Source organism: Apostichopus japonicus, chromosome 1, assembly GCF_037975245.1.
Source record: "Apostichopus japonicus isolate 1M-3 chromosome 1, ASM3797524v1, whole genome shotgun sequence".
In the NCBI taxonomy this organism is placed as follows: Eukaryota; Metazoa; Echinodermata; class Holothuroidea; order Aspidochirotida; family Stichopodidae; genus Apostichopus; species Apostichopus japonicus.
In genome coordinates this window covers 11607553-11632885 of record NC_092561.1, presented here as the reverse complement: position 1 = coordinate 11632885, position 25333 = coordinate 11607553, and the positions used below count along the sequence as shown (strand labels likewise).

General features: G+C 38.8%; 1 protein-coding gene and 1 long non-coding RNA gene across 2 annotated transcripts; both read right to left on the bottom strand.

The window, feature by feature from the left end:
* Positions 1-601: 601 nt before the first annotated feature.
* Positions 602-5038, bottom strand: LOC139967608 (C-type lectin domain family 19 member A-like). Its single transcript, XM_071971574.1, has 3 exons — positions 4880-5038; positions 3426-3606; positions 602-919 (listed from the first exon to the last, which is right to left on the bottom strand). The coding sequence occupies exons 1-3, from the start codon at positions 4987-4989 to the stop codon at positions 707-709; spliced, it is 504 nt and encodes a 167-aa protein (XP_071827675.1). The 5' UTR covers positions 4990-5038; the 3' UTR covers positions 602-706.
* A 14213-nt stretch (positions 5039-19251) lies between these two features.
* Positions 19252-25333, bottom strand: LOC139967632 (uncharacterized). Its single transcript, XR_011793059.1, has 2 exons — positions 22777-25333; positions 19252-22193 (listed from the first exon to the last, which is right to left on the bottom strand). It is a non-coding gene; the product is annotated as an uncharacterized lncRNA (long non-coding RNA).

Below are 25333 nucleotides of genomic sequence, written 5' to 3'. Positions count from 1 at the left end.
GGACAATGGTTAGTATATGGACAATGGTTAGTATATGGACAATGGTAAGTATGTGGACAATGGTTAGTATATGGACAATGGTAAGTATATGGACAATGGTAAGTATATGGACAATGGTAAGTATATGGACAATGGTTAGTATATGGAAAATTGTTAGTATATGGACAATGGTTAGTATATGGAAAATGATTAGTATATGGACAATGGTAAGTATATGGAAAATGGTTAGTATATGGACAATGGTAAGATTGTTAAAATTTCCCATCCCAAGGTGGGGAGGGGGGAGAGAAGCTTATCATTTGACATCCCAATGGACTTTGAACTGTATTGTATATTATCACGTTTACCCCCTGCCTCTCGCACTTGTTAAAATAGGCAAGGGCTGGGGTTGGGGGCTATTTAAATCGTCCTGAAATGTCTTTCGGAAGGTAACCTTGTGGTAAGATTTGATGTTTTGTTATGTTTTGTTCTTTCTTTCTTAGTATTTATTATTGTTTAGCCTTACCGTTTATATAGAGTACCATCCATTACCTCCGTCACCTCAAACCTTTAAACCTTACACGGCATTGCGTCTTAAACAGGCAAACAGAGATACAACAAATTCACTGCTGAGATCGTTTTATTAGCCAAGAAAAGAGTTCCCAATCACCAAACTACTCTACCACTGATTGGATTTCAATTTTAGAACGTATTCATCATTATCATCCTAGTATTCACAGATGAATGCCCGGGTTCTGCTGCATTCTTCATCATCCCATTTTCCGAAGTCAGAAGTTGTTTTCCAAATCACCGCACAGTGCTGACCCCCTCCGGCATTGTCCGGTTGGCCACTATCCCATCTGGTGTAGGAGCTAGTACTTCCATCGATCCACCGCCATCTTCCCTCTGAACCACTGTCAGTGTAACCGATTCTGACATGCTTTTTAAAAGAAATTATAACGAGAACTTGTTAAGAAGATATTCCAGAGGAAAACTTTACAATTTACAGATGAGGCAGGAATTATAATTAAAAGCATCCTGGTGAAATTTGCATTCGATTCCTATGTATCATTGTCCAGATTCCAGCAACATTTCGCAACAAAAGTGAACTTGAAGTAAGCAGGCGTAGTGTCATAGAAGCACACTAACAATTTTTTCTTAAAAATGTAATTACAATTTTTAAAATTGAGATGTATCTCAGTGTGAATACACTAGAGATGGGTGTTTTGCTAATTAAGCAGGTGTAATATCACAAGCGCTTCAAAACTGAGTTGCATCTCACTATGAACTCGCTATCATCATTGGTGTATTTCTAATGGGGCACAAAGCTCAAGAACCGGCACGTGCTTGTACAGCAACCACAACATACATTTGATCAAGGGAAGCAGGGTGGCAACTTGTGCAACGAGTTACATACCTTTGCGAGAATATGACTAACAAGCAGGGCTATACCCCCCCCCCCCCACAACGTATTCACCCATGAGCGGCAAAATGAAGGAAAGACAAAACGAGGTGAAGGAGAGAGAAAAAGAAGAGAAAGAAGGAAGAGAAAAGGAAGGGAGAATTAAGAGAAAAGTGACAGTGACGTACGATGTGGGGAGGGGATGGGGCGGTTCTTCGGGTTCCAGTCAGGGGTTGCCATGCCGCCCTCCCCCCCCCCCCAAATAAAGTTAGGAACATTCAATAAAGAATGAGAATTCCCAAGCATGTAATCAGTTCAATCCTTTGCCAAAGCTAGCACCATTTTGCATTTAAGCCAGCTGATACATAACAAACATTTCTCAAAGAGGAGGGCGACTTACACCCTCTTAGTAAGGGGCTACTATTCTGTGTGCTCATTGCCATCAAGGAACTATTATATAATATATATAAGGTATGCACAATGAAAAAGACTAGGCTACTGAGAGGTCTGGGCAATATTAAGGGATGAACTCTTACCTGTTTGGAAATTAATATTATTAATTTCTATAATTTTCTAGATTGGAGATGCATGACAACTTGGAGTCTCTCGCTTGCAAACTTAGGCGTTTTAAGAAATATTAAAGCAAAGAGAAGCTTTGAAAGAAATGAGTTATCCCACTCTACCAAACAAGATTTTACTTAAGACTTGGCCACACATTATCCAGGAATTAGACACAGAGATTACACAGAGCATGAAATTACTCTTAACACTTCAGGGAAGAATAAAACAAGGCCATGGCCTATACATACATGGACTCGGAAAACTGTGGTTAACTACACAGTCTCCCACAGAATACTTATAAAGTAAATAATAATTAATATAAGAGTAAAATATGACACTTAACAGACAAGGCCTAACATTAGCTTGTGGTAAAACCTACCAGAGACTACAACAGGGAAGAGTGTGCTCCTCTTTAGCAGAATTGAAACAAGCAAACAATAGGGCTTATACGGATACAGAGTCACTGAACTCTGGGAACATAGCTATGTAGGGGACAACAAGGAAATGGAAAAAAAATGAAGAGGAGGAGGTACGCCGTACAGGGAACAAATCGATAGACACTGAAACTGGGGGTGCTATACACTAACTTCACACCCTCTTGGGTAAAGTTGGAATCCTTACCCAATCCAAGTTCAAAACAATAGAGTGAAAAATTAATTGAAACGAAATATTTTGCTGTCAATGTGCAACTATGGCATCACACCTGTTTGCTTCAAGTCCATTGATGGTACGAACTAGGACAGTTTCTACCATTAATATCTTGAGAACGCCATGTAGTGATTGTGAATAGGATGCAAATTTCTCATGCATTCTTAAAAATGGCTCCTTTTTCATCATTCAATAAAATAAATTTTCCTCTGGAGTGATATTCAATAAGAAGAATAAGAAACACTTAGGTTGCATACTTTGCAAAAATGCGAGATAAAGGGTGAAGGCCAATCATAATTGATCAAATAAACTTTCTCAACGTCAAACGAAAAGCATGGGTTAAACTCTTTCGTATATCTTTCTCTTTTACTTATTGTTTGTTTGCATTGTAAGAAACGGGGGGGGGCGGGGGGAGGGGCGCAACCTAATCAGCGGTCCCTTTGACATGTTCTTTAGGGTATAGAATTCTCGTATAATAATATATCTAAAAAGAAAACACAAAGATAGCTAACGATCCAGCATGGCCATGAAATACTTCCTTAGCTAGAAAAGGGAAAGCAGAAACGTAATCCTGCCACCCCACCCATCCACCTTTCAAATGATGTAAAAATTGTGTCTAGATTGTCTCACACGTTTACACAACTGAGGCTTTTAGTACGTGGAACAGATAAGACCATCTTTGAAGCATATGTTTGATATACTGCGTTCAAATTGTAAGAATCAACACCCCAACCCAACCCACCCTACCCCACACACCTAACTTGCTTTCATACCCCAGACAAATAAACCTGGTAAAAGCGGGGTTAACTATTTTTCTAACATATTGATGACGTACCTGTCTGTCGGGAATTGGTTCTCTTACTGACTTCCACCATTCATGGAGAAAGGTGTTCTCTTCGGATGAGTCGACAGTCACAAGATCAGCACGCCTACAGGAGCAGTTGTCAGGGTCCAGTCTGAAGTTTTTGCAGTAGGACTGCGATGCATCAAAGTTTAGGCGAGGCTGGTTGAAATACCTGGGTGTTCCAAACAAATCGAGTGCTACAAAGAACTATCTACTGTTATGACTTCTCTTCACCACGTCTGTGCTCTTAATTTCATGTATTTTAGTTGATGTCTTTCTTTCTTATTGGCGTGTTTCTATTGTTTTCATTTCTGTACCTACTTCTTGTATTTACTTGTTATGATGTTAATGAGGGCTGAAGGCAAGATATTAACTTCTGACTACCGAGTAATCCAACAATTACACCATTAGAAAAAGTTGTATTTTTACGTGAACTACCGGCAGACGGTTTCTAACGGGTACATTGAAAACGAAAAATTACGTCGTTAGAATTCCGTCAAAAGAACTTTACCTACTGTCAACAGGTAACTTTCTGATTAATTGTATACTAACTTCTTAATTCGGCAATTAATTTCGTGTAGATACGAATGAATACCACAACTGCTCAACGTGTAACACATAATGTTTGGATGAATTTCAGTTTTTTAAGTTTTATTTGCTTTTAAGCCAAGTCAGCTGTATATATATATATATATATATATATATATATATTTATATATATATATATATTTATATATATATATTTAGGCCTATACCGATTTTGTGTTTTTATGATAATAGTGAACACTTTCACTTTAGTTTGAGCACAGACAAGTTTTCAAGCAATATACACACATCCTTTCATGTCAAATGTATTATTTCTAACAACCTAAATCATAATTTAGACAAATTATATGCATAATTAAGCAACGAAATTTGGGTAACACCTTCACTATGAATATATTCTATATATTCAAATTGAAGTATAACGCTACATACAAATAAAGGTTGAATAATGGGTATCAAGTCATTATATCCACGATTAAGATAGTTATTCTTAATTAACGTTATTTAATTAAAAGTGCGTTCTCACTGTTATTCTACGACAAATGTTGAATGTTAATTTAATATGGTATTATGGTACTTTTACGTCGAAAACGTCCTGTCATTTAACAGGACGGGCAGTGAACGTGAATTTACGGCGAATGCACATGCTATATACGTCCTGTTATTTTAGCCATAAACACTGTTGTTGATACAAACGGCGAGCTACAGTAATATGACGTCAACATTTCATCTTTAATTTAATATATATATATATATTTTTTTACAGTGTACATAAAGTATTAAAATGAGAGATTTGGAAATTTACAAATATTTCAGCGAGACGATATTGGATTGAGATTTACACTTTAATTAAAATTGATATTTTAGCCTGTTTTTCAGTAAAGAGTTTATGAACTCACCTGTAACAATGTCCATTGAATTCCGTCCAAAACTTCGGACATCGGAATTCACCGTAAGTTTCTGCGAACGCAGAAACCAACAGAACAACAATGACAAGACTGGTCTTCATGTTTCAGTATTGATGGAGAAAAAGTGATTGAAATCCAGAGAGTCATAGCTTTATATACGGTAAAACTCGTCTACAGTTAAGGGGTGTATACCCTTACAAATTGGCACTGTCCCAGCGTTCGACATCCTGCCAGTTTGGCGATAATCTGGCAGATTGGTTATAAAGAAGATAAAGTGATGACAGCTTTTTTGTTAAAATACTTTTCAAATCGAACCAATAGTATATATATGTCATTATTAACTTAAGTACAGAACATGACCAAACTTTCAATGCATCATCATGAGTTGATTTCAATCAGTTTTTCTAACATTCCATAACAACTGAAGGTCAAAGTCCATTTGAGTAGTACAATGAAACTTTTTATTTTTCCAGGTGACCTTTAAATTTGTACACAACTAGTATGAAACTTGTTCGGGCGATCAAATGTTAATTTTAAGCAAACTATATTGAGGGAGCGGAGGAATATATACCCCGTTAACTCTTGTCTTCAAGTCCCCAGATAACGTTTACTCGGAAAATTTGATACATTGATTAGCATTATCATTACATTGGAGTATACATATGGAGATGTGCAGCCTACTATGCGATTATGACATAACAGAACAGGCTCTCTGGTAAACAACTTGAAAGCTCAACAACATTGCCCCACAGTTGGCTAGGAAGTAAAATGATATGCTAGTTGCTTACGAGCTTTGGCATTTCAGCAAGCAAGCACCCTCCCCCAAACTAGAACAAATGTATTTGCATAAAAACAGGCGCTGGTTTCTCAGCATCCCAAAGCACGTATAAAGGCCCGGTCACACTTTACCGATTTTTTATCGGAATACTATCCGATTTTCCCGGAGGAATCGAAACAGCCGGTTTTTCGTTCGGGTCTTCTAGCCACAGTGATAAAGGACCTGATTTGCTATCTGTTGAGCCATTCCGATGTGGAATAGCCCTCTCCTAACTTTTGATATTGACTCCGTTTCCTTTTATCGGATAGCTATCCGATTTCTCTTCCGATTTTTATCGTTTTTCGATGTGACGTCATTTCAGAATGTAGTCACAAAACCTCACTCTTCGGCCTAAAATCGGAAATATCGGACCGTATTCCGATAAAATATCGCTGTAGTGTGACCGGGCCTTAATACGCCATACACGGCCAACCCTATACGTACGGAGCAGCAAGCTGTGTAGTATATAATGCCATGCATGTCATTACGGACTAGATGGACGTGGCTGAGATCACCAAATAAAATTAATCAAATAATTAATTGTTTTGATTCGAGAATGTTGAACCATAGTATTTAATTAGGCTAACTGTTTTGGAGTAGTATGTCAGTTCTCAAAGATATATATTTTCTTTGCGTGCATAGAGTCAACACTGATCCGCTACAGATTTAGTGCGTAACGAATCTGTGCAATTGAAATACCTTCAGAATGTATGCCAAGCTTCATTGAAAGTTTACCGATCAGCCAAGCAGTTGATTGAACAGGACTGTTATAAGTCCCACTATTGTAGAGCGCAAGCGCACTACAATAACAAATGAAGGAAAAACTCTATACATTTTTAGCTCAGCTAATAGCTTTCAACTGAGGTATAGTTATCATGCATGCGATTTTCCCGAAATTCTTTCACTTTTTGCACCGTGTTTGAATGGCTACCATTTCGTCATTTTTCATTCGATTTGGCTGAAATTTCTTAATAGGTTTGTGTTAATTTTCATACACGGGATCATATTTTATAAATTTGAAGGTCATTGGAGTTGACGAGAGGAATACGCTACTCCTCCCAGAGCTTTTGTCCAAATTTGCTGAAATGTTGTGGATATAACGTTTCAATGGTTGAACCAAAGTTGTTCAGGGGAAGAAAAGGTCGTCACGTCAGTGCTTAAAACATGGCATTCTGTATAATATTTATTGTGCCCCCCCCCCCCAACATCTTCCTCGTGGTGATTGTCCTTGCAACAATCTTGAATGTAATTGACACTTAAAAGGAAATCTACTTTTGTCAATCCTTGAAAGTAAATGGATATGGCCGCCAAGCTCAAATTTCAACAACCATACCTTATTGCCAACAAGCTAATCAGTGTCCTCGGAGACTTGTTTTAACACACCTAGCATGAGGAAGACCGCTTTGTCCTATACTGCTGTGCCGCATAGAGCAAACATTGCCCCTGGAGAGCCCCCCCCCCCCATCAAGAGAGGGGAGGAGCGCTACCATTTTTACTGCCCATTATCCTCTCATCATTCTTACCTCTCCTTTGTTGAATCTATTTTTGCTATATCCATGGCTCATTTAATTGTCCAACTTAACTATCTGTCCATCTGCATCTATTAATGTCTAGGTACTCCTGGGAGGGGGTGGTATTGCCAGGCTGTGCCACCCTCCCAGTGAAGTCAGCTTTCTCCTCCTCTGGCTAACACCAGAGTTTCTTTATTCTATATTTAGTTTTACGCTTCCAGTCTGAAAATTGATTTGCTTGTCTTCTTAACGACGACTCTATCCTCCTCTGTAAATTACTAATATGCTTTATTTTATTCCTCGATCATACTTGTCAACAACCAACCCCCCCCCCGCCCGCCCGCCCGCCCCGCCCCGCCCCCCCCCCCCGTCACTATTCTTATCGTCTTCGGTTAAGTTCGTTTCATTTAGCCTCTGAACAATATCCTACTAGAATCGAAACGCCAGGCTCTTTAACTTTCACATGTAAATTTGAATGTTCAGAAAGATTCAGGAAAATAGTTTTAAAACGTGTTGACGATATTTGGCAAGTTAACAATTTTGAGGTAAATATAGGATGACCTTCATTGATTGTGTTATATTTGCGGTGCACTGGTGGACACTGGCGGATGTTCAAATTCGAGGGTGGTGTGATTTACATCCTTTTCTTGGTAATATGTTGAGAAAAAAAATCTTGTGAAGTTGACCTTTATATATGAATTGTAGTTATATTTCTTTAGCTGCTCAGATTACATACCATTTCCATGATCAATTTTGTCCAGGTATTATATATCGTAATCAAATCTTTACAAGTTCGTAATAAAGAATGAACGTGCTCGTGCCGAGCCCCGTGGCATTACAAATCAGCACATGGCGACACTTGTGTGAGACAATGGCAGGCGTTGTTTTCGCCTATGGCAAGCCGCGTGGGACAAAATCAGTATTAATATATACTGGTGTTAACTCAATCAAATTATAGTAACATTAATACATTTCAGTACTAAATAGAACATATCACAGTACTAAACCGAACATATCCCATTCTTAAATAAAATATATCCCAGTATTATAAAAACCAAGTATATCTCCCCGTATGAAATCGAATATAGGCCTATCCCAGTATTTAATCAGCCAATCACATTGAAGGTACGGTTTCTTTTGAGACCATGGCACGTGCCATGGTCCGTTTCGTGGTTTGTTTTATATTCACAAACTTTGCCAGGATATGTCTGGACTAACTCTCTTCGAAAAAGCCATAGCCTCACCCACATTAACATAAGACGGATTAATTTACTGGGCCTATATGTATACATACACATCGTCGGTACAGCGCTAACTTAGTGATGGTTGCAACCACTGACACTAAAACCCTTTCATGGTCGTCTGGGCGGGTGGTCGTCTGGGCGGATGATCGTCTAGGTGGATGGTCGTCTGGGCGGATAATCTCTAAAATTAATAAAACTTCATTTGCCATATGCAAAAATTGTTATTTGAGCCTCATGGAATGGCATTGTAGATTTGGTAGAATTACGTACTTGCGTGAAGTGGTAGCATACTTTTAACCAGTGTGGTTTTCCCCAATTTGTTACTGTCGTTTGACGGGACGGGACTCAGTAGCCAAGAATTGTGAGTTTAATGGGCAGCAGCATTTCAAGGAGAGACAGCCATGCACAATTCAAGCAGAGGTAGAATAATATCAACTGTGAATTGTTGTACATGATGATGGGACAGATGGGAGGCACAACAGTTTGTATGAGGGAGGGGGAGGGTGGGAGGAGGGTACATGTGGCAATCCTGGCTATACAGGGAGGGTAAAGAACATGGGACTTGCCATGTAGTTTGGTTAATTGTGAGGATACTAAACATATAAATTACCACCGATCAGAACCGATCAATCGCATGTGCGTTACCAATCAATCGGAAATTCGGTACCGATCGATCGAATGTGCGGTATCGATCAATCGAATGTTTGGTATCGATCAATCGAAAGGGCGGTACCGATCGATAGAATGTGCGGTACCGATCAAAAACCTAAACAATAATTGAGTTTTTTTATTTATTGCCTTCTCCTCTTCTCAAATAAATATAAAATAAGTTCAATCACATATAGAAAACTATACACCCGACCAATAATGATTTTAAACAAATTTGAAATAAATAAACATATTAGATGCAAACTACCTCTAAACCACTGATTTGAATTGTATAGACACCATGTTAATTGGTCAAACATTTGAGGCAGTTGTGATTGTGATATTTCATATAGGCTGCCCACCCCTCAGATTCTTCTCCCTTACAATACTATTTATAGATTTGCGGAATAGGGTCGGAGCCTCTACATTTTCTTTTTGTACGAAATACTCGTCTAAAATTTAATATAATCATGCTTTTCGGGATTTTTTTAGGGCAAAAGTTGACAGCATTTACAACCTGATCTTTAATCTTTTACTTCAGAATGTCTGTTCTGCAGATACAATGGAATTAGATCGAATTAAAGCTCGGCGTTTTTTATTTGTTTTTATCAAATTTATAGACATGAGGTGGGTAGACAGACACTGCCTACGTGTTATTTGATCAAATCGTCTGGGATAAATGAATGGCATCTATCATCGATGATACATGTGTGTGTAATGTATATATAAACTTACTGCAAGTAATCAATGATAAAGACAAAGCGTGTGTATTGGCGATTTGTATAGAGCCAATGTACTAAACACAGTCGTTAGAGCTCGAAACTAAAGGAGGCGAATAAACCAAGATGTGACGTAAGAATTATTCAGACTCCATAAACGTGTGGATCGTGAACCACGAAGGTTCAAAGTTACATAAAAACATAACAGTCATCACAAAGGCTCAAGCGTTCGAAGCATTTCCGTTTTATAGTAATAACTTTGCAGCACACTTTTCTGCACGAGTTTGACCAATTCTATATAAAGCCTACTATAGCGTGCCGGTTATTTACCTTCTACAGGTCCGACGGAGAAGGGGAGCTGCGGTTTGGATTTATCCGTCACTTTTTGTTTTGCCATGTCTAAACATGTATAACAATAACCCAGGCTGTTGTAATCATTGAAAATTCGAGTCAACGTAACACTTAAATATCACTGCATAGCACATTGGTATACCGACGTAAAAGCAATGCCCGGTTCAGGGGCGTATCCAGGATTTTCTAACCCGGGGGCGCGAATTACTATCTAAGCGGAGCGCCACCATCGGTTGGCTCGCAGCGTACAAGAAAATTTCGGGTTTTGTTACCCCCCAGATTACCGGAAATGGCACTTCTCGGGCTTAAAATGACCAACCAAATGTACACTTTTGCCTGATAACCAAGAATTTCCTAAAAAATGTTTTTCATCCATAACCTTTTTGAAGATTGTCACCAGTCACACATCCTGTTCGACCTAATTGCATCTCATGTGGATCATTGCTTTTTGTAGGTAATTCTACGTCGCGGCCCACAATACCCGTAAGCACAATTTTTCAAGGTTTTGAGCCCATTATTTGTTCAGAATTTGAAAATTCACACTCTCGTGAATAAATTCTCTTCCAAAAATATCCATAATGTTGCACAAATTTCATCTATGGACACCAATATAGAAAAACCTCCTTCAACCCCTAACAGACCGGTCAAAATTGCACGAGTAGAGGGAAGTATGATGAAGAATGGTGGTCAGGGAATTTTCGAAAATTCAGACACAGTTTATTTATTGGTGTACAAATATCAAAACCTCTTATAACGGCTATACTATCAAACTTCGTTGAATGGAATGAAAAACTACCATATATTTCCGAAACCGAACACTACATACATATACCACCCGAACCGAATTGTACAGTTGCTTATAATAGCGTTTTCGACTTGAATATATTGCGCATTTATATGCATCTGTGTTATAACATGATAACACGTGTTATGCTACAGGCCTTTTTATTGCGGCCTGTGTTAAAAAATATATAAAAATATGAAAATAAAAACAAATATAAAAAATATTTTATATTATATAAAAATATAAAAAGATATAAAAATAGACAAAAATAAAAAATATAATACCACTACTATTTACTGTATTGTATTGTATCTTTAACATATCTAGCTCTCGCATGCTCCCAAACATAACACGTGTTAGTGTGTTATAACACCCTGGCATATAAATGCATAATATGCTACACGTTAAGAACAAATATAAGCTCACACCTTTTCGGCTTGGGTGCATATACAATTTGGAGGTTGTTCATCCTGGAACGCCATTTTCATGCTCACTCATATGATGTGATATCTGCTGTATGCTTTACAAATTCGAGTAATTGAAAACAAAAGAATGAAATAAATAACTTTTATCTGTTTATTGTGCGATGCCCCACATTATTTTCATTTCGAAAGATGCACAGTTTCAAGTTCATTACATACTGAAGGCATCGGTTCTCTATCTGCCCTCAGTTTAGGGTAGATCTTGGGATTTTCATACCTAGATATTGCTAGATATCCATACAGTTCAGTGTCCTTAGCATTTTTCGGGGCCTGATCTTGGAAATTGCAAAATCGGGAGTGGTCACACTCCATGTAGGTCAGTGGACGTCGACCTCTAGACGTCACTAATACACAACCCGATCACTTGTTATCGATGAAGTGGTGTCTTGCCGGATTTTGTCAAGGTCTTGGTACAACGGGCAAAAGTCATTCATCTGGAAGCGATCAGAAGGGCTGAGCGTAGGGTTCTGGGGTTGTGGGGCGCGCGTTTTTGTGCAGATGGGAACAATCTCAAGGAGTGATGGGTGCGTCCGCCCCCCCCCCCCCCTCCATTACATGATATTCACAGGAGATGTGCTCAATTCTCCAATCGCATGCGGAATTTATTTTTAGATTTCTTGTATGAGTTACGGTACTAGATTTGGGGGTAACAATTAGCATTCAGGTCGGAGTGTATAGCATTTTATCTTTGGATGACAGTGTTGCATCGAAGGACATAGGTCTAGTGCAGTTCGCATATAGATCCTGGTCTAATACCGAAAATGTTCGAGACCAGCCACAGTTGGTTTCATAACACAATTGTACAATTGTTTAAAGCGTCCATACACTCACGCGTAATAGACCATATATGGTATAATTATATGCATTAGTGAGAGAGGAAAAATGGAAACGTCAAAATGGAGTTGTCGGTGTAAGGGGTAGGCTGAGGCGTACGCCCCTTCCGAAATCCTCGATCCGTCACTGGCTACCCTGTGTATATAATAGGGATCAGCGCTGTAATTATGTCACTGTTCCTCTTTCTCTTCCCGGTGTCGTAGCGTTGTTTCTGTGTCATGACATATTTAGACCCGTCACATCATGACTTGAGGGGTTGTTGTTATTGTAAGAGTGTTACATACATTGTACTTAATACTCAGCAGTACAATAATCAATGTGATGATTGTGTGTTTAACATGTTGAATGTAACATTTATTACACAAACAGTAACATGAAATTGATATACTGTCATAGCACAGTGTCCCAAGAATGCTAATGGTCAGTTTAATACAAATATGTTTCAGGTCACAAAGTTCACTATTTTTCCATTTTCTTTCAAGAAGATTATATCGGCTCATTTCATTCTTCATTCTTTATTTGGTACTGGTTGATTGTTGACTCTTAATTGAAATTAAACTATTATCTGCAGCAGATTATGAAAATGCTGCTTATATGGGTGACTACAGGAAGAGTTGTATCTTTGTAAATGTCTTCAAAACCGACAGTTGATTATGATTTAACTTTAGCTATAAACTGATGTTTACTATAAACGTTGAAAAGGTGGGGTATTTATGTGAAAAGAGAAGGAAACTAATTTCTTAACTGGCTAATACCAAATATTCAAGAACCTTCAACTAACTTGAGGATGTATAAGTATTGATCCATTGTGCTTAATAGTATTATATCATAACCCTATCAAAGCGCTGATAGTAAGTTTTACTTGTTGGAAAAGTACTAGAATGCTCTTTATATACCAGCATTTTTAAGTTGCAAAGCTCATATGACATAGAACGATTATCATGTTTCTTGTAATAATATTGTTGTTATTGAAACTAAAGTAACCATGAACAGATCATTTACGTATCCATGCAAGAGATTTTTGTTAATGCTGCGCGTAGAGTTGAATCTTTGCCAAATTTTGCAATCAGACAGTTGATTATGTTAATTTTGGGGAGCTTTCAACTATTTTTACATGTTAAGGGAGTTGGGTCAAAATTGCTAAGTCGACCAATGCTTTTTTGTACATGCATCTTATAAACTAAAATGAAATTATTTAAATTTTCGTAAGCATGCACCTTTAAGAGATAGTACCTTGATACCTTGCCATCCATAACTGGACACAAAGGTTAAAATATCATGACTGTAGTTCACTATTCATGCATGATTGTAGATGCTCGGGAAACCCTCTTTAAGTGTTGAAATAAAAGGTGGAATTCATCAAATATTCTGAATTATTTGTGTTGTCATTCCTCTTTGTTGTCTCTTAAATGTGCTTTTCTGTTGTGATCTACTTAAAAAACAAGGAATCAAGTTGCTTTTAATAATTAACGTATGATACACTTATGAACGGGTGCTATGTTGAAATCGCTGGCAAAATTGTACATAAAAATTTTGTAGTTGCGTTACATGCTGATCATGTAAAACTTTACAAAACAGCAGTTAAGTAAATTCAAGTAAATTTTACTTAAATGTTTTATGGTCCTTATTTGACATGAACATCAAGTAAAATTTTAACCTTCATACAACATTTTCTGAATGTATGTACTTTCAAAAGCAAGACAAGCATGATTCCTGCACGTTGGCAGTACATCTAATGAAAAGAGTTCCCTTCAGGCATATTTACAGTTTTTGTTAATAAAAAACATTCAAAAGTAAAATCTGAAATATAAAATTTTCGGACTAGCTTTTTAATATGATATAAGAACAATCAGTGACGATGCTGTGCATGATCGTATGCATTTCTGGTTTTGGTACCCCCTCCCCCCGCCCCCAGCCCCACTTTTTAAGGTTTTAAGCTTATTTTTTGTTCAAAATTGGATAAATTCACTTCAAAACATACCCTTAATGTTGCACAAAAATTTCATCTATGGACAACCAATATAGAAAAATCTCCTTCAATCCCACACAGACCGGTCAAAATTGCACTAGTAGAGGGAAGTATGGAGAAGAATGTTGGTGAGGGAAGTTTAGAAAATTCAGACACAGTTAAGTTATTGGTGTACAAATATTAAAACCTCTTATAACAGCTACTATAAAACTTCGTTGAAGGAAATGAAAATATACCAGATATTTCCGGAACCGAACACTACGCACATCTACGATTGGGAGGCTGCTCATCCCGGAACGCCATTTTCATGCTCACTGATATGATGTGATATCTGTTTGCTTTAAAAATTCGAATAATTGAAATGAGACTGAAATAACTATTATCTTTTATTGTGCAATGCTCCACCAGTGGCGTAACGATGAGCCTGTGGGGTGGCTCCTGGCCCAGAGGGGCCCCCATTAGGAGGCCTAGCAAGGGCGTCCGCAGAAATGTAGTACAAGGGGGGTCAGTAGGTCATATAGGTGTAACACACTACTTGATACTATCTAAGCGGAGCGCCACCATGGGTTGGCGCGGATCGTACGACGATTTTTTGGCCAAAAAAATACTCCTAGATCGTCGGAAAAGACACTTCCCGTTCAGGTTGCATTTACACGTCGGTTATTTTGAGATCTCATGTCTTAGGATTTTGACTTTCAGTAATGCATTATGGGTCAGTATGCAATGAACATAACTAGAGAACTGTTGGCTGGGGGAAATCATTGAAATGTCAAATGCTTAACCTTTTTTTTTTAATTTTCCAGGGGTGAGCAAGTGCCCCCCCCCCCCTACTGTTTGGAGTATAATGGAGACTACTGCACAAATACAGTTATCAAACCTAAGCATAGGGCCCATAGGAGCCCGTAGGAGTTGCGCCCCACATTCTTTTCATTTCGAAAGACGCGCAGTTTCAAGTTCATTACACACTGAAGGCTTCGATTCTCTATCTGCTTTCAGTTTAGGGAAGATCTCTAGATTTTCATCTCTAGATATCGCTAGATACTGCTAGATGTTCATACAGTACAGTGCCCTTGGATTTTTTCGGGGCCTGACCTTGGGAAATTGCAAAGTCGGGAGTGGTCACACTCCATGTAGGTCAGTGCACGACCTCCAGACGTCATTAATACACAACCCAATCACTTGTTATCGATGAAGTGGTGTGTTGCCGGATTTTGTCAAGAGGTCTTGGTACTTCGGGCAAAGGTCATTAATTAAGTTTCGTAACTCATCGGGCAGTGATGAGAGGGGTTGGGCGTAGGGTTGTGGGCGCGCGTTTTCATGCACATGGGAACAATCTCAAGAAGTGGTGGGTTCGTCCTTTTCTCCTTTTTCTTTTTCTTTTCCGTCCTTCCTCTCCTTCCTTCTCTTTTCCCCCTCTTTTTTCCCTTTTTTCTTCTCTTTTTTCCCTCTCCTCTTTTTCTTACCCGGGGGGCGCGCGCCCCCAACACCCCCCTGGATACGCGCCTGCGGTTTCATTTCTACGAGGAAATTAACAGCTAGCTAACCGTCAAATTTTCATTTTGTGTTTTGACTTAGGCCTACGAAAGTCCGTGGAAGTTTTGGCTTTTTCCTAAAAACTTTCTATAAAAGGTCGAAAGTTTGAGGAAAACACCGAAATCATTCAACCAGAAAAAATTGGTTGTTCCTGCTATTTTTGTCTCACTCACATTTTTGAAGACTATGTAACAACTGGCATCTTCTCTCTATATATGGGCTAACTTCCAAAATTACACACAGTCCCCACCAGAGGGTCGCAAACATCATATTTTGTACTGGGGTATTGGGAAAATAAACCTTATGTTGTATTTGGTTGCATTCATTTATCAAATACTGTATTTTCAACATCTTTGATATTAAAATTCTGCCCTATTTCAGTATTTATCTTTCATCTGGGTATACTTTTATTGCATTCCATTGCAAACATTTATCGCAGTGGTTTTCTTTTAAGAAAACCAAGTTTGTACCAAATTTGCATCTAGTACAGATTTGCATCTGGCAACACTGTCCTGTTATTGCTGATGACCACCAGGGTACCACAGCCAGGTATACTTCACTAGTCATCCGATCTGATGACGTTGTTAACTAGCTTTAATAATTGTAAATAAAAGTGGTATATCAATAATTTTACATTGCAAAGTAATGACATAAGCAAAACTTGATTTTATCAATGATATTTAACAACTTTCTAAATAATTATCACTATACATATGCTTGTGTGAAGCAGTTGTGCTTTGTTAGGCTAGGATAGCCTAACTTAGGCCTAAACGTTACTGGCTATAGCATAAATGCAATAACATAAAGTATGTGTGTAACAACAGGAAAGGATACAGGATTTCGAGAAAGGAAGGGGAGGGGGTCTGAATGACGAGGCGAAGCCGAGCGTAAAAACCTACGTGGGTGGGGTATGTGCCCTCTCATATTTGTTTTTAAATATAGATGCTCTAAGATGTACTTGATCTGCGTGCTAGAGGAATTCATGATTCTATGAAGGGGGGCCAAATATATCATCTTGTGATCGCCGTCCTAGAGAGTGGGAGGGGGTTTCCAAAGCCGCTCCCAATTAAAGACAAAAAATTTATTCGTCCTAAATTAAGGATTTTGTTCAGATGCAACTTGCAAAACCTGGGAAGTGCCATTTCCGGCGATCTAGAGGTACCCTTTTACACAAAAAAGACGTAGTAAACAGGGTGATAGTTTATGCACAAGATACTGACATTCATGTATATATATTACGCTTCACAAATGCCCGGTGTAGAAATTGATATTCGACGCAAATCCGACAAGTACTTTCCAGCGCATACAATTGCTGAAGCACTATGGGAAGTCGTTGTAAGCTGCAGCCAATTCTCCATGCGCTTTCAGGAATAGATGATGTCAGTTATACGGAAGCGTAGAAGGGACATTGCATTGACGAGTTACCAACTTGACAAAACGACAATTATCTGCAAATTGACGATTTGACGAGATGGTAATGTGACAAAATTCAGAAAATTGACGTTTTGACGATATAACGGATCTCGTCAATGCATCAATTTTCTGCAAATTGACGAGTTGCACATTTACTACCATCTCGACAAAATGACAAAATTCAGAAAATTGACGTTTTGACGAGATAACGGATCCGTTATATCGTCAACTCGTCAATTTTCTGAATTTTGTCACGTTACCATCTCGTCAACTCGTCAATTTGCATATAATTGTCGTTTTGTCAAGTTGGTAACTCGTCAATGCAATGTCCCTTCTACGCTTCCGTACAGTTAGATACGAAATGTTGGGGGAAAGAAGTTTTTGAAGGCTAGGAAGGTCATTTGAATGCAGCACACTTGGCAAGTTACGGAGAACAAGGTTGTGGTTAAATCTGGTTAAATCGCTGGTTAAATCACAGACACATTGGTTCAAGAAGCTCGTCAACTTCTTTGTCAAGGAGCCGAGGGTTGCAAGTTTGATTCTTAGAGGAGCTACCGAATTCACCAATTCACAACAACTACCAAAAGGGACATTCATGGTCTGTTGCCCACTGAAGATAATTTTATGCACCATTTAAAGAGAGCACTTTTGTCCTCATTGGTCATGAAGAATGCACATCTACCACAGCCTGAACTACCTGCAGCTCAAACCATGGGCTGGAAAATCAATGAAAATGCTGTCCTGGAACCTATAACATCAACACAACCAGCCTTCCCAGTCCGAGCTCAAAGGATTACCTTTTGTGTTGTGCAAAAAGCAAGTGCAAGGCTAGATGCAAATGTAGGTCAGCTAATGTACCATGTACTGTTCTCTGTGGATGCAAAGCAAAACAGCACACCTGCAGTAGGATTGTTGATGACTCGAAAGAAGGAAGTGAAGATATGTGGGAAGAAGACAGTTCAGATGAAGGAAGTGATATTACCGATATAGATGAACTTGATTTGATGGACATAGTTGTAGATGACGATATTGATGTGCTAGCATACATGGATGAAAATGAAGTATAAAGAGGGATAAACCTACATTGCAAAATAAATAAGAGGTAAACTGAAGTCAAATGTGATGTACTTAAAGTGATGCAAACCCATTGTGTGGTTTATTAACATGTATTTCATAGAGAAACAGTCACATATTTCACCTACATTGTCTTATTGGCATTGTCCTGAACATCTTTTCTGACTTGGGGTCCGATTTTGTCTGAATATACCTATGCTTCTCATTGGAGGCTCTCCTAATGACACAGGCTTCCCTTACCCAATTTATTTTCAAAAATTTGACTACATATATGCAAACTGTCTGAGTTTTCCACCACCCCCCCCCCCACCCGCATCCTAAAAGTGAGCATATGTGACAAAGTTTGGGAGTATCACTTTTATTCTTATGAGAATGTATTCCTAATGTTATGTCCTTTAATTTGATACCCATTATGCCTTCCTTTCTTACCCCTCCCATCCCCACCCACTCACGTTGCCCAACCTAGCCAATAGTGGGTATAGATTAATACTTTCGGTAAAGGTTCAGCTCTTCAGCATAGCAGTGGCGTAGGAAGGCACTTTTGAGTGGGGGGGCTGAAGACTGATGGCTGGCCTGGGGGAGGGGTCTAAGGGGAGGGGGTGAAGTTGAATTTTGAGATTAAAATAGTCTGTTGAACTTTTAAATCGTTACAATTTCAAGGAATAAATCGAAATCTTTGGCAGATATCAGGATAGAAAATTGTGTCGTGAATGTGTCATTTTGTCAGGTCATGATGACAAAGTGTTGCCAGGAGGTGAAAACATGGATATTCCCTTAGCTATATTCTTCTTTTTCTTCTCTTTTCATTTCCCCCTTTTCCATTTTCAAGCTGGAATTACACACTTGACACTGAAAACATTGAAAGCATAACTTATTAGGTACATGCTCAGAAATTCAACATGTTCGATCCACTATTATTTTGGGAATCCCAACTTTATAACGGAAAATCGGTACTGCAATAAATAATAAGTCTACCAAAATCAATGCAAATGAGAACCGGTCTGTAATATTTTGATTTGTTCAAGCCATCACCTTTGTCTGTCAAAGAAGTTTTAAGTTGCTATTTCCCTGCAGGGTGGAATAAACATGTTCTTACCTGTTGGAGGTATGTCGTTCATCTCTATCACATATACACCTGATGATGGTTGGGTGTGCTTCTGCTACCTTAACTAATACTCTTCTAAGAAGGGTATGTAAAGATATTATTAGAAAATTATATTGTATACAAGCATTAAAAGATGCCTAGAAGTTGCGAATTATGTATAGGAGGCTGAAATTTATGGAAACAGCCAGATGCGAACGAAGGATCATGTGAAGGAGGGGCATTGCCGCCTCTCTCCTTGCGCACGCCATTGGCTTTTAGTGCTGTTGCCAGATAATGGTACCTCTTGGAACCACATTGTGACCTGGTTTGCGTTACTTTTACCAAACAAACGTAATACAAAAACATAACTGGATATATCCACTTACAAGTAACGAATTGTCAATGTATTTAATTTAGATTCTTCTACTTTCTCATTTGGAACCCATGAAATGGATTTTGTTATATAATCGTCCCTGATTCTACCGAGGGTAAACCATTACACAGTGCTTTTGCAGGGACCTTAAGTTTCCTGAAGAGGTCGAGTTTGATTTCCCAGATTGCGAATAGAAAATGCTAGCAAAGTTTATTTTTCAGCAATGATAACTAATGGATGCAAATGTGCCTCACATATATGTATCTCAAGTAAGAGGATATTAATGTCCATATATGCTTAATGTCTTTTCGTCGTTATATAGTCATCAATTGAATGATTGATACGTGTTACCGGAAGCCGATTGAAACGCTGAACGTTCACTGTGAATTCTGGACTGCCCACATAGCGTAAACATCTTGTCGTACAGGTTTCAGTAATATGAAAGCAAATGCACCACCTGAATAGCATTAATCTCTCTCTATTGTTATAAACTTGTTTCGAATAAAGAAGATGTGGTTCGTCAATGAGTATCGATAAAGTCCATTAGTGTGTTACCTGTTGGACATAACGAGGACTACTTGGTATTCCAGTAATGGCAGTTTTCTTCATTGTTCATCAGAATGTAGTCCATTGACTTGTAAAACAAATAGAATAAAGAACAAGGAATCGAATAGCATTCTTCCGAGATGAAACTATATAGTTTTATCCTGAAACGTGTACAACGAACAGACAGGCCGAAGAGTTGAAGACATCCCCGAAGTGTAGTATATGTTCCCTTTCGAGGGGAATGGTTATACCCACCTGGCGATGATCACACAGTCACAGTCTCGATGCAAGTGGACTGGGGAATTGAGAGCGGATCAGACGTTCGGTAGTTTGATTTTCGTGCCCAGGTTCTTTCCTGAGTGACATTTCTTAAAAAGTATCCCCGGTATTCAATCATGGTAGAATGATCGACAGATATGTTTTGCTGTAACTTGATAACTCACTTAAATAATTAAACAATAAATAAGGCAGAAATTTAGTCTTGATATATTATAACAAAGAAAACTGACAACTTTGAGTCCAATAATGTTTCTGTAGCTATTTCAGTATTTTTCAAAATATGTATCGTTAAATATACTTAATTTCTGGAATATTCGTTTAGGCTAACTTGATGGTGACGTCGGCTCCTCATTACAGTTCTTATAGTTAATGTTAATCCGTTGTTTTTGAGGTCAACCAGAATATGTTTGTTAAATATCATATAAGCAACAGAGCACCCTTGGATGGCATTCAACACCATTTGTTCTTACTAAATTTTTAATAAATTATAAACATGTCATTTGAGACCATATAATCATCATTTGTGAGTTTTGTAGTGCAACCGAGGAACTAGTCTGATGGGCTGTGTACTAAATTAAAAGATCCAGTCACTTTAACTAGTGAACCTCAACTGTTTAAAGGGTCATTCCAAAACACAAACAAAATTTAAGTAAATGTGCTATAGGAATACAACCCTTGGTAGACTAAGAGCTGTGGTTTTTAATGGTCCACGGCATATCAAAGTTAATTTTGTTCCTGAAGTAATCAAACCACAATACGGGGTATATTATTTGTGAATCTCAAACAAAGTTCTTAAGAATCACTCAGTTTCCGAATCTACCTATACTATCGGTATGAGAATTTGTGGCTTAGAATGGGACCATATTGACACTGGTATACTTTGGTTTTCTTGCAAAAGTGAAATAGATTGAATTCTATGTATATTAACATTTTATCTCATGGTCTTGCTCGTTTGTATGTCTCTGGCATTGCAACGAATATAATGTCTGTTTTGGTGTAGGTTGTGAAAATCTTTGCCAACACATATACGTCAAACGATGAGTTTAATGAAGTTCCTGCAAACCCTTGTGAAACGCATGACTGATGTTTTGCTTGGCTTACCACAAATATCCATTACAATGAAATTCATTCCACTTTTAGAGTGACAAGAATATAAAAAAAAACGGCCTTTAAGGAATTCGATGGCGCTAGTTTGAAACAGGGTGTTTTTTAATATAAAATAATTATGTGGCTCTTAAAGGCATCCGTAGATTTACTTTTAGGCGAATAGCGCCTCATCAGGCCACGTATTCAGTGGACGGTGGCTGCAAGCATGCCGGTCGCAGAAATGTCACCACCTCTGGCCAAAGGCAAGGATTCACGCACGCCACCTAGCACGCTTCTGGTCGATTGACCGACCCTCTGCGCATTCTCCCGGGTTCTTTTGCGACAACAAGGGAGACATGGTACGGGATCCTAGGCCACAAAAAAAGCACCATGCCACAGCCAGAGGTATTATCGCCAGAGGCCTGTCTTGAACCCTAGCCACGATTTACACGACCGACGAGGAATGAGTCTTTCGTTACCCTCTTTATAGCATCGGCCATCACATCAGCTAGTAAATTATATGGTTGAATTAATATATCAAGACTTCAGCGTGGACTGCTGAAAGAGAAAAAGAAATTTTAAACGTGTATAATCATTGATGGAGTCGAACTCAGTTCATCAGGTTACCAGTCCACTACTCTACCCTCTGAACCATTTGACGACTTAACTTTCTAAAAACTTAAATTGGTCTTGTTGGTTGGATACAATCTATTGGTAACATTGAATGACACTGCTTTCAACGAAATCTCTATTCATTTTGATTTACTCTCATTAGAACAACGGATCTGAATATCTTTATCAACAAGAAGCTCACGCTTCAATGTCTTTGTTTAAGGCCCAGTCACATCTCACCGGATTGCACGAACGGACAAGAGTACGCGCGAAAAACAGTCATCCGGTTATTTCCGTTTGCAAAAGTTGTCGCGCATGCATCTGGGGGTTGCAACGTACCGGACGTTCAACGGTGAAAACGGATTACAAACGTACAAGGGACGGACAGCAACGGACGAACAACGGATGAACAACGGAATAACAACGAACGAACTAACGAACACCAACAGATATTAACGAATTTACAACGGACAATTAACGGATAAAGAACATACAAAACGTAGGAGTACCGGAAAAGTAACGGACATACCGGACTAGCAACGGAGAAGAAACGGTCTAAAACCTGGGCCTCCGGAGTGCCTCAAAATCAGGGGGGCATCCTCATGAAGTTGATGAAAGATTTTGGTCTTCCATTCGCAGCTCCTGCATTAGTTTGTCATAAAGACCACACTGCCGTCTTCTCTGTGAACCTAGCAAGGCCCTAGACCAGCATTTAAGCCAAGCACGTCTCTTCCTTCTCTTCTTGACTTGTTCATTGGTCTTGATGTTGGCTTCAATGATGAGCATCTGGGCTTGTAAAGCTGACACTGTGATCTGAAGCTTGAATCTTTCTGAAGGGTCCATGATGTAGGTGTTGACGGTAGAGGTAGGAGCAGAATGAGGCGTGGGACGCTTGGAGTGGACAAGGTGGAGGTACGCTGCATCTCCGTTCTGTTATACTTTCCTGGCCTGAGTTCTTCCGTTTCTTCCGTGTAACGTACGTTACCTATCTGTTCATTGTCAGTTCTATTCCTTTGCACTTCCGTTATTTCTACGTTAGCGTCCGTCGAATATACGGTATAGGTACTGTACTTCTAAGTTTCATCCGTTCTTTGTCCGTTAATGATCCGGTGAGCAATAGCAATAACCAGAGACGAACGGAGAAATACAGTATGCCAAACGCATACAGAACGAACAAAACGCATGAGAAACTGATAAAACGGAAGCTTAACGGATTAGTAACGAATAAATAACGGAGAAATTTTTCGGTGGATGTCCGTTCCAAGTTTTATGCATGTTCAAAATCGACACCGGACAAACCGGACCCTCCCGGTAATGAAACGTAGACGGACGGAGGAGAACCGCATACTAAACGGATACTAACGTACATCAACGGAGTGCCATATTTTATCTTCGTTCCCTCTCCGTTATTGCAATCCGGTGAGATGTGACTGGGCTTTTACATAGCAGCAAACAGTAAGAATGTCGTTTCCTTTCAAGACGTAGATGTACAATAGGCTTATGCCCCGATACTATCGAGGACTTCAAAGCAAGCAGTAGAAGCAAAACGGATTCCGTGAAAACTTCTTATTCACAAAAGGTTGCTTAAGATTATGCTCGCAAGAGAATTCTTGCTGTAAGTTGTCTCCCTTTACAACTATATTCTATGCAGAAGATCATGAACTGGGATTAAGCCTTAAATTTCAACAAACAATACCTATTCACATTCCAAGACCGTTTGAATGAGGAAGGGACAACGTTAACTACATGTGACTAATCTTATTTAGGAATCTGAAAGGCTGGAAATAGCACAGTAATTCGAAACCCGAACAGGGTTTTGAGTTTATGCAAGTAATTTTGGGAAACACGGGGATCGGAAATTCGTCAACTACAAGACTTTGTTTTGTCCGCAGTAACTTGATGTGTTTATTGATCCTCTGAAACTGTAGCATTGCGTGTATAGGTCCCCCCCCCCCCCCCCCAATGACTGTGTTCAACACATATACATAAGTGTGTAATTAGTTTAATACAATATATTAGAATCATCTTTATAAATAACAAATTACATTTTGTCAACACGCTGACATGGTCGACTCTATCAGCAGCTAACATTTCTATAAGGCATAAGTTATAGGAGGCAATAGTGTCCCTTTCAAGGTCGTAGCTACTTTCCCTTTCAAGGTCGTAGCTACTTTCCCTTCACCGACACCCTTCCTTCGGAAGCAGGACACTTCGCCCAACAACCATTTCGCCCAACTGCCATTTCGCCCAACCAGCCTGGTCATTTCGCCCAACCAGCCTGGTCATTTCGCCCAACCTTGATTAAATATGAATTGTTTACGTTACAGGATAAAAACCGAATATTAAGGAAACTTGAGGATCGATCAGTGTGTTAGGGGTTAGGTTTGATAGTAAACGTTCGAATATTAAGGAATATTAAGTAAACTTGAAGTCCTTTACTTTGTATAACTTTAGTAAGGAAACGTTCGGGAATTTTTAACGTTACAGGATACATACCGAATATTAAGGAATCTTGAGGATGGATCAGTGTTTTAGGGGTTAGGTTTGATAGGTTTGATAGTAAACGGTCGGGAATTGTTAACGTTACGGGATACGAACCCAGTATTAAGGAAACTTGAAGTCGTGGTTAAATTGATTAGGCCTACATATGTGATTACATATGTGGTTACATTGATAAAGTGGTTACATTGATTAAATATAGTACTATATATTACGGACGGGTTATATATATATTTTTTTTCTTCAATTTAATAAGGAAACGTTCAGGAATTGTTAGTCAGTAGGATGGATCAGTGTTTTAGGGGTTAGGTTTGATAGGTTCCACACCGATTCCCCTTTGTTTGTATAATAATATAACTTCCATTGTATGCGTAAACGCCTAAAGTAGTGTAATCCTCTCATTATACCCGAAATAACTGCTCAGACTCCGATCGATATTGAGCGGACCTCACTTTATTTACCTATTACGAAGTAACCTAACCCAAAATAAATCAAATTGAACTAGTGGAATAGAAAAAGTATTATTATTCTGACTGAGTATTAGTAAAAATAAGGTTGGGCGAAATGACCAACACGGTTGGGGGAAA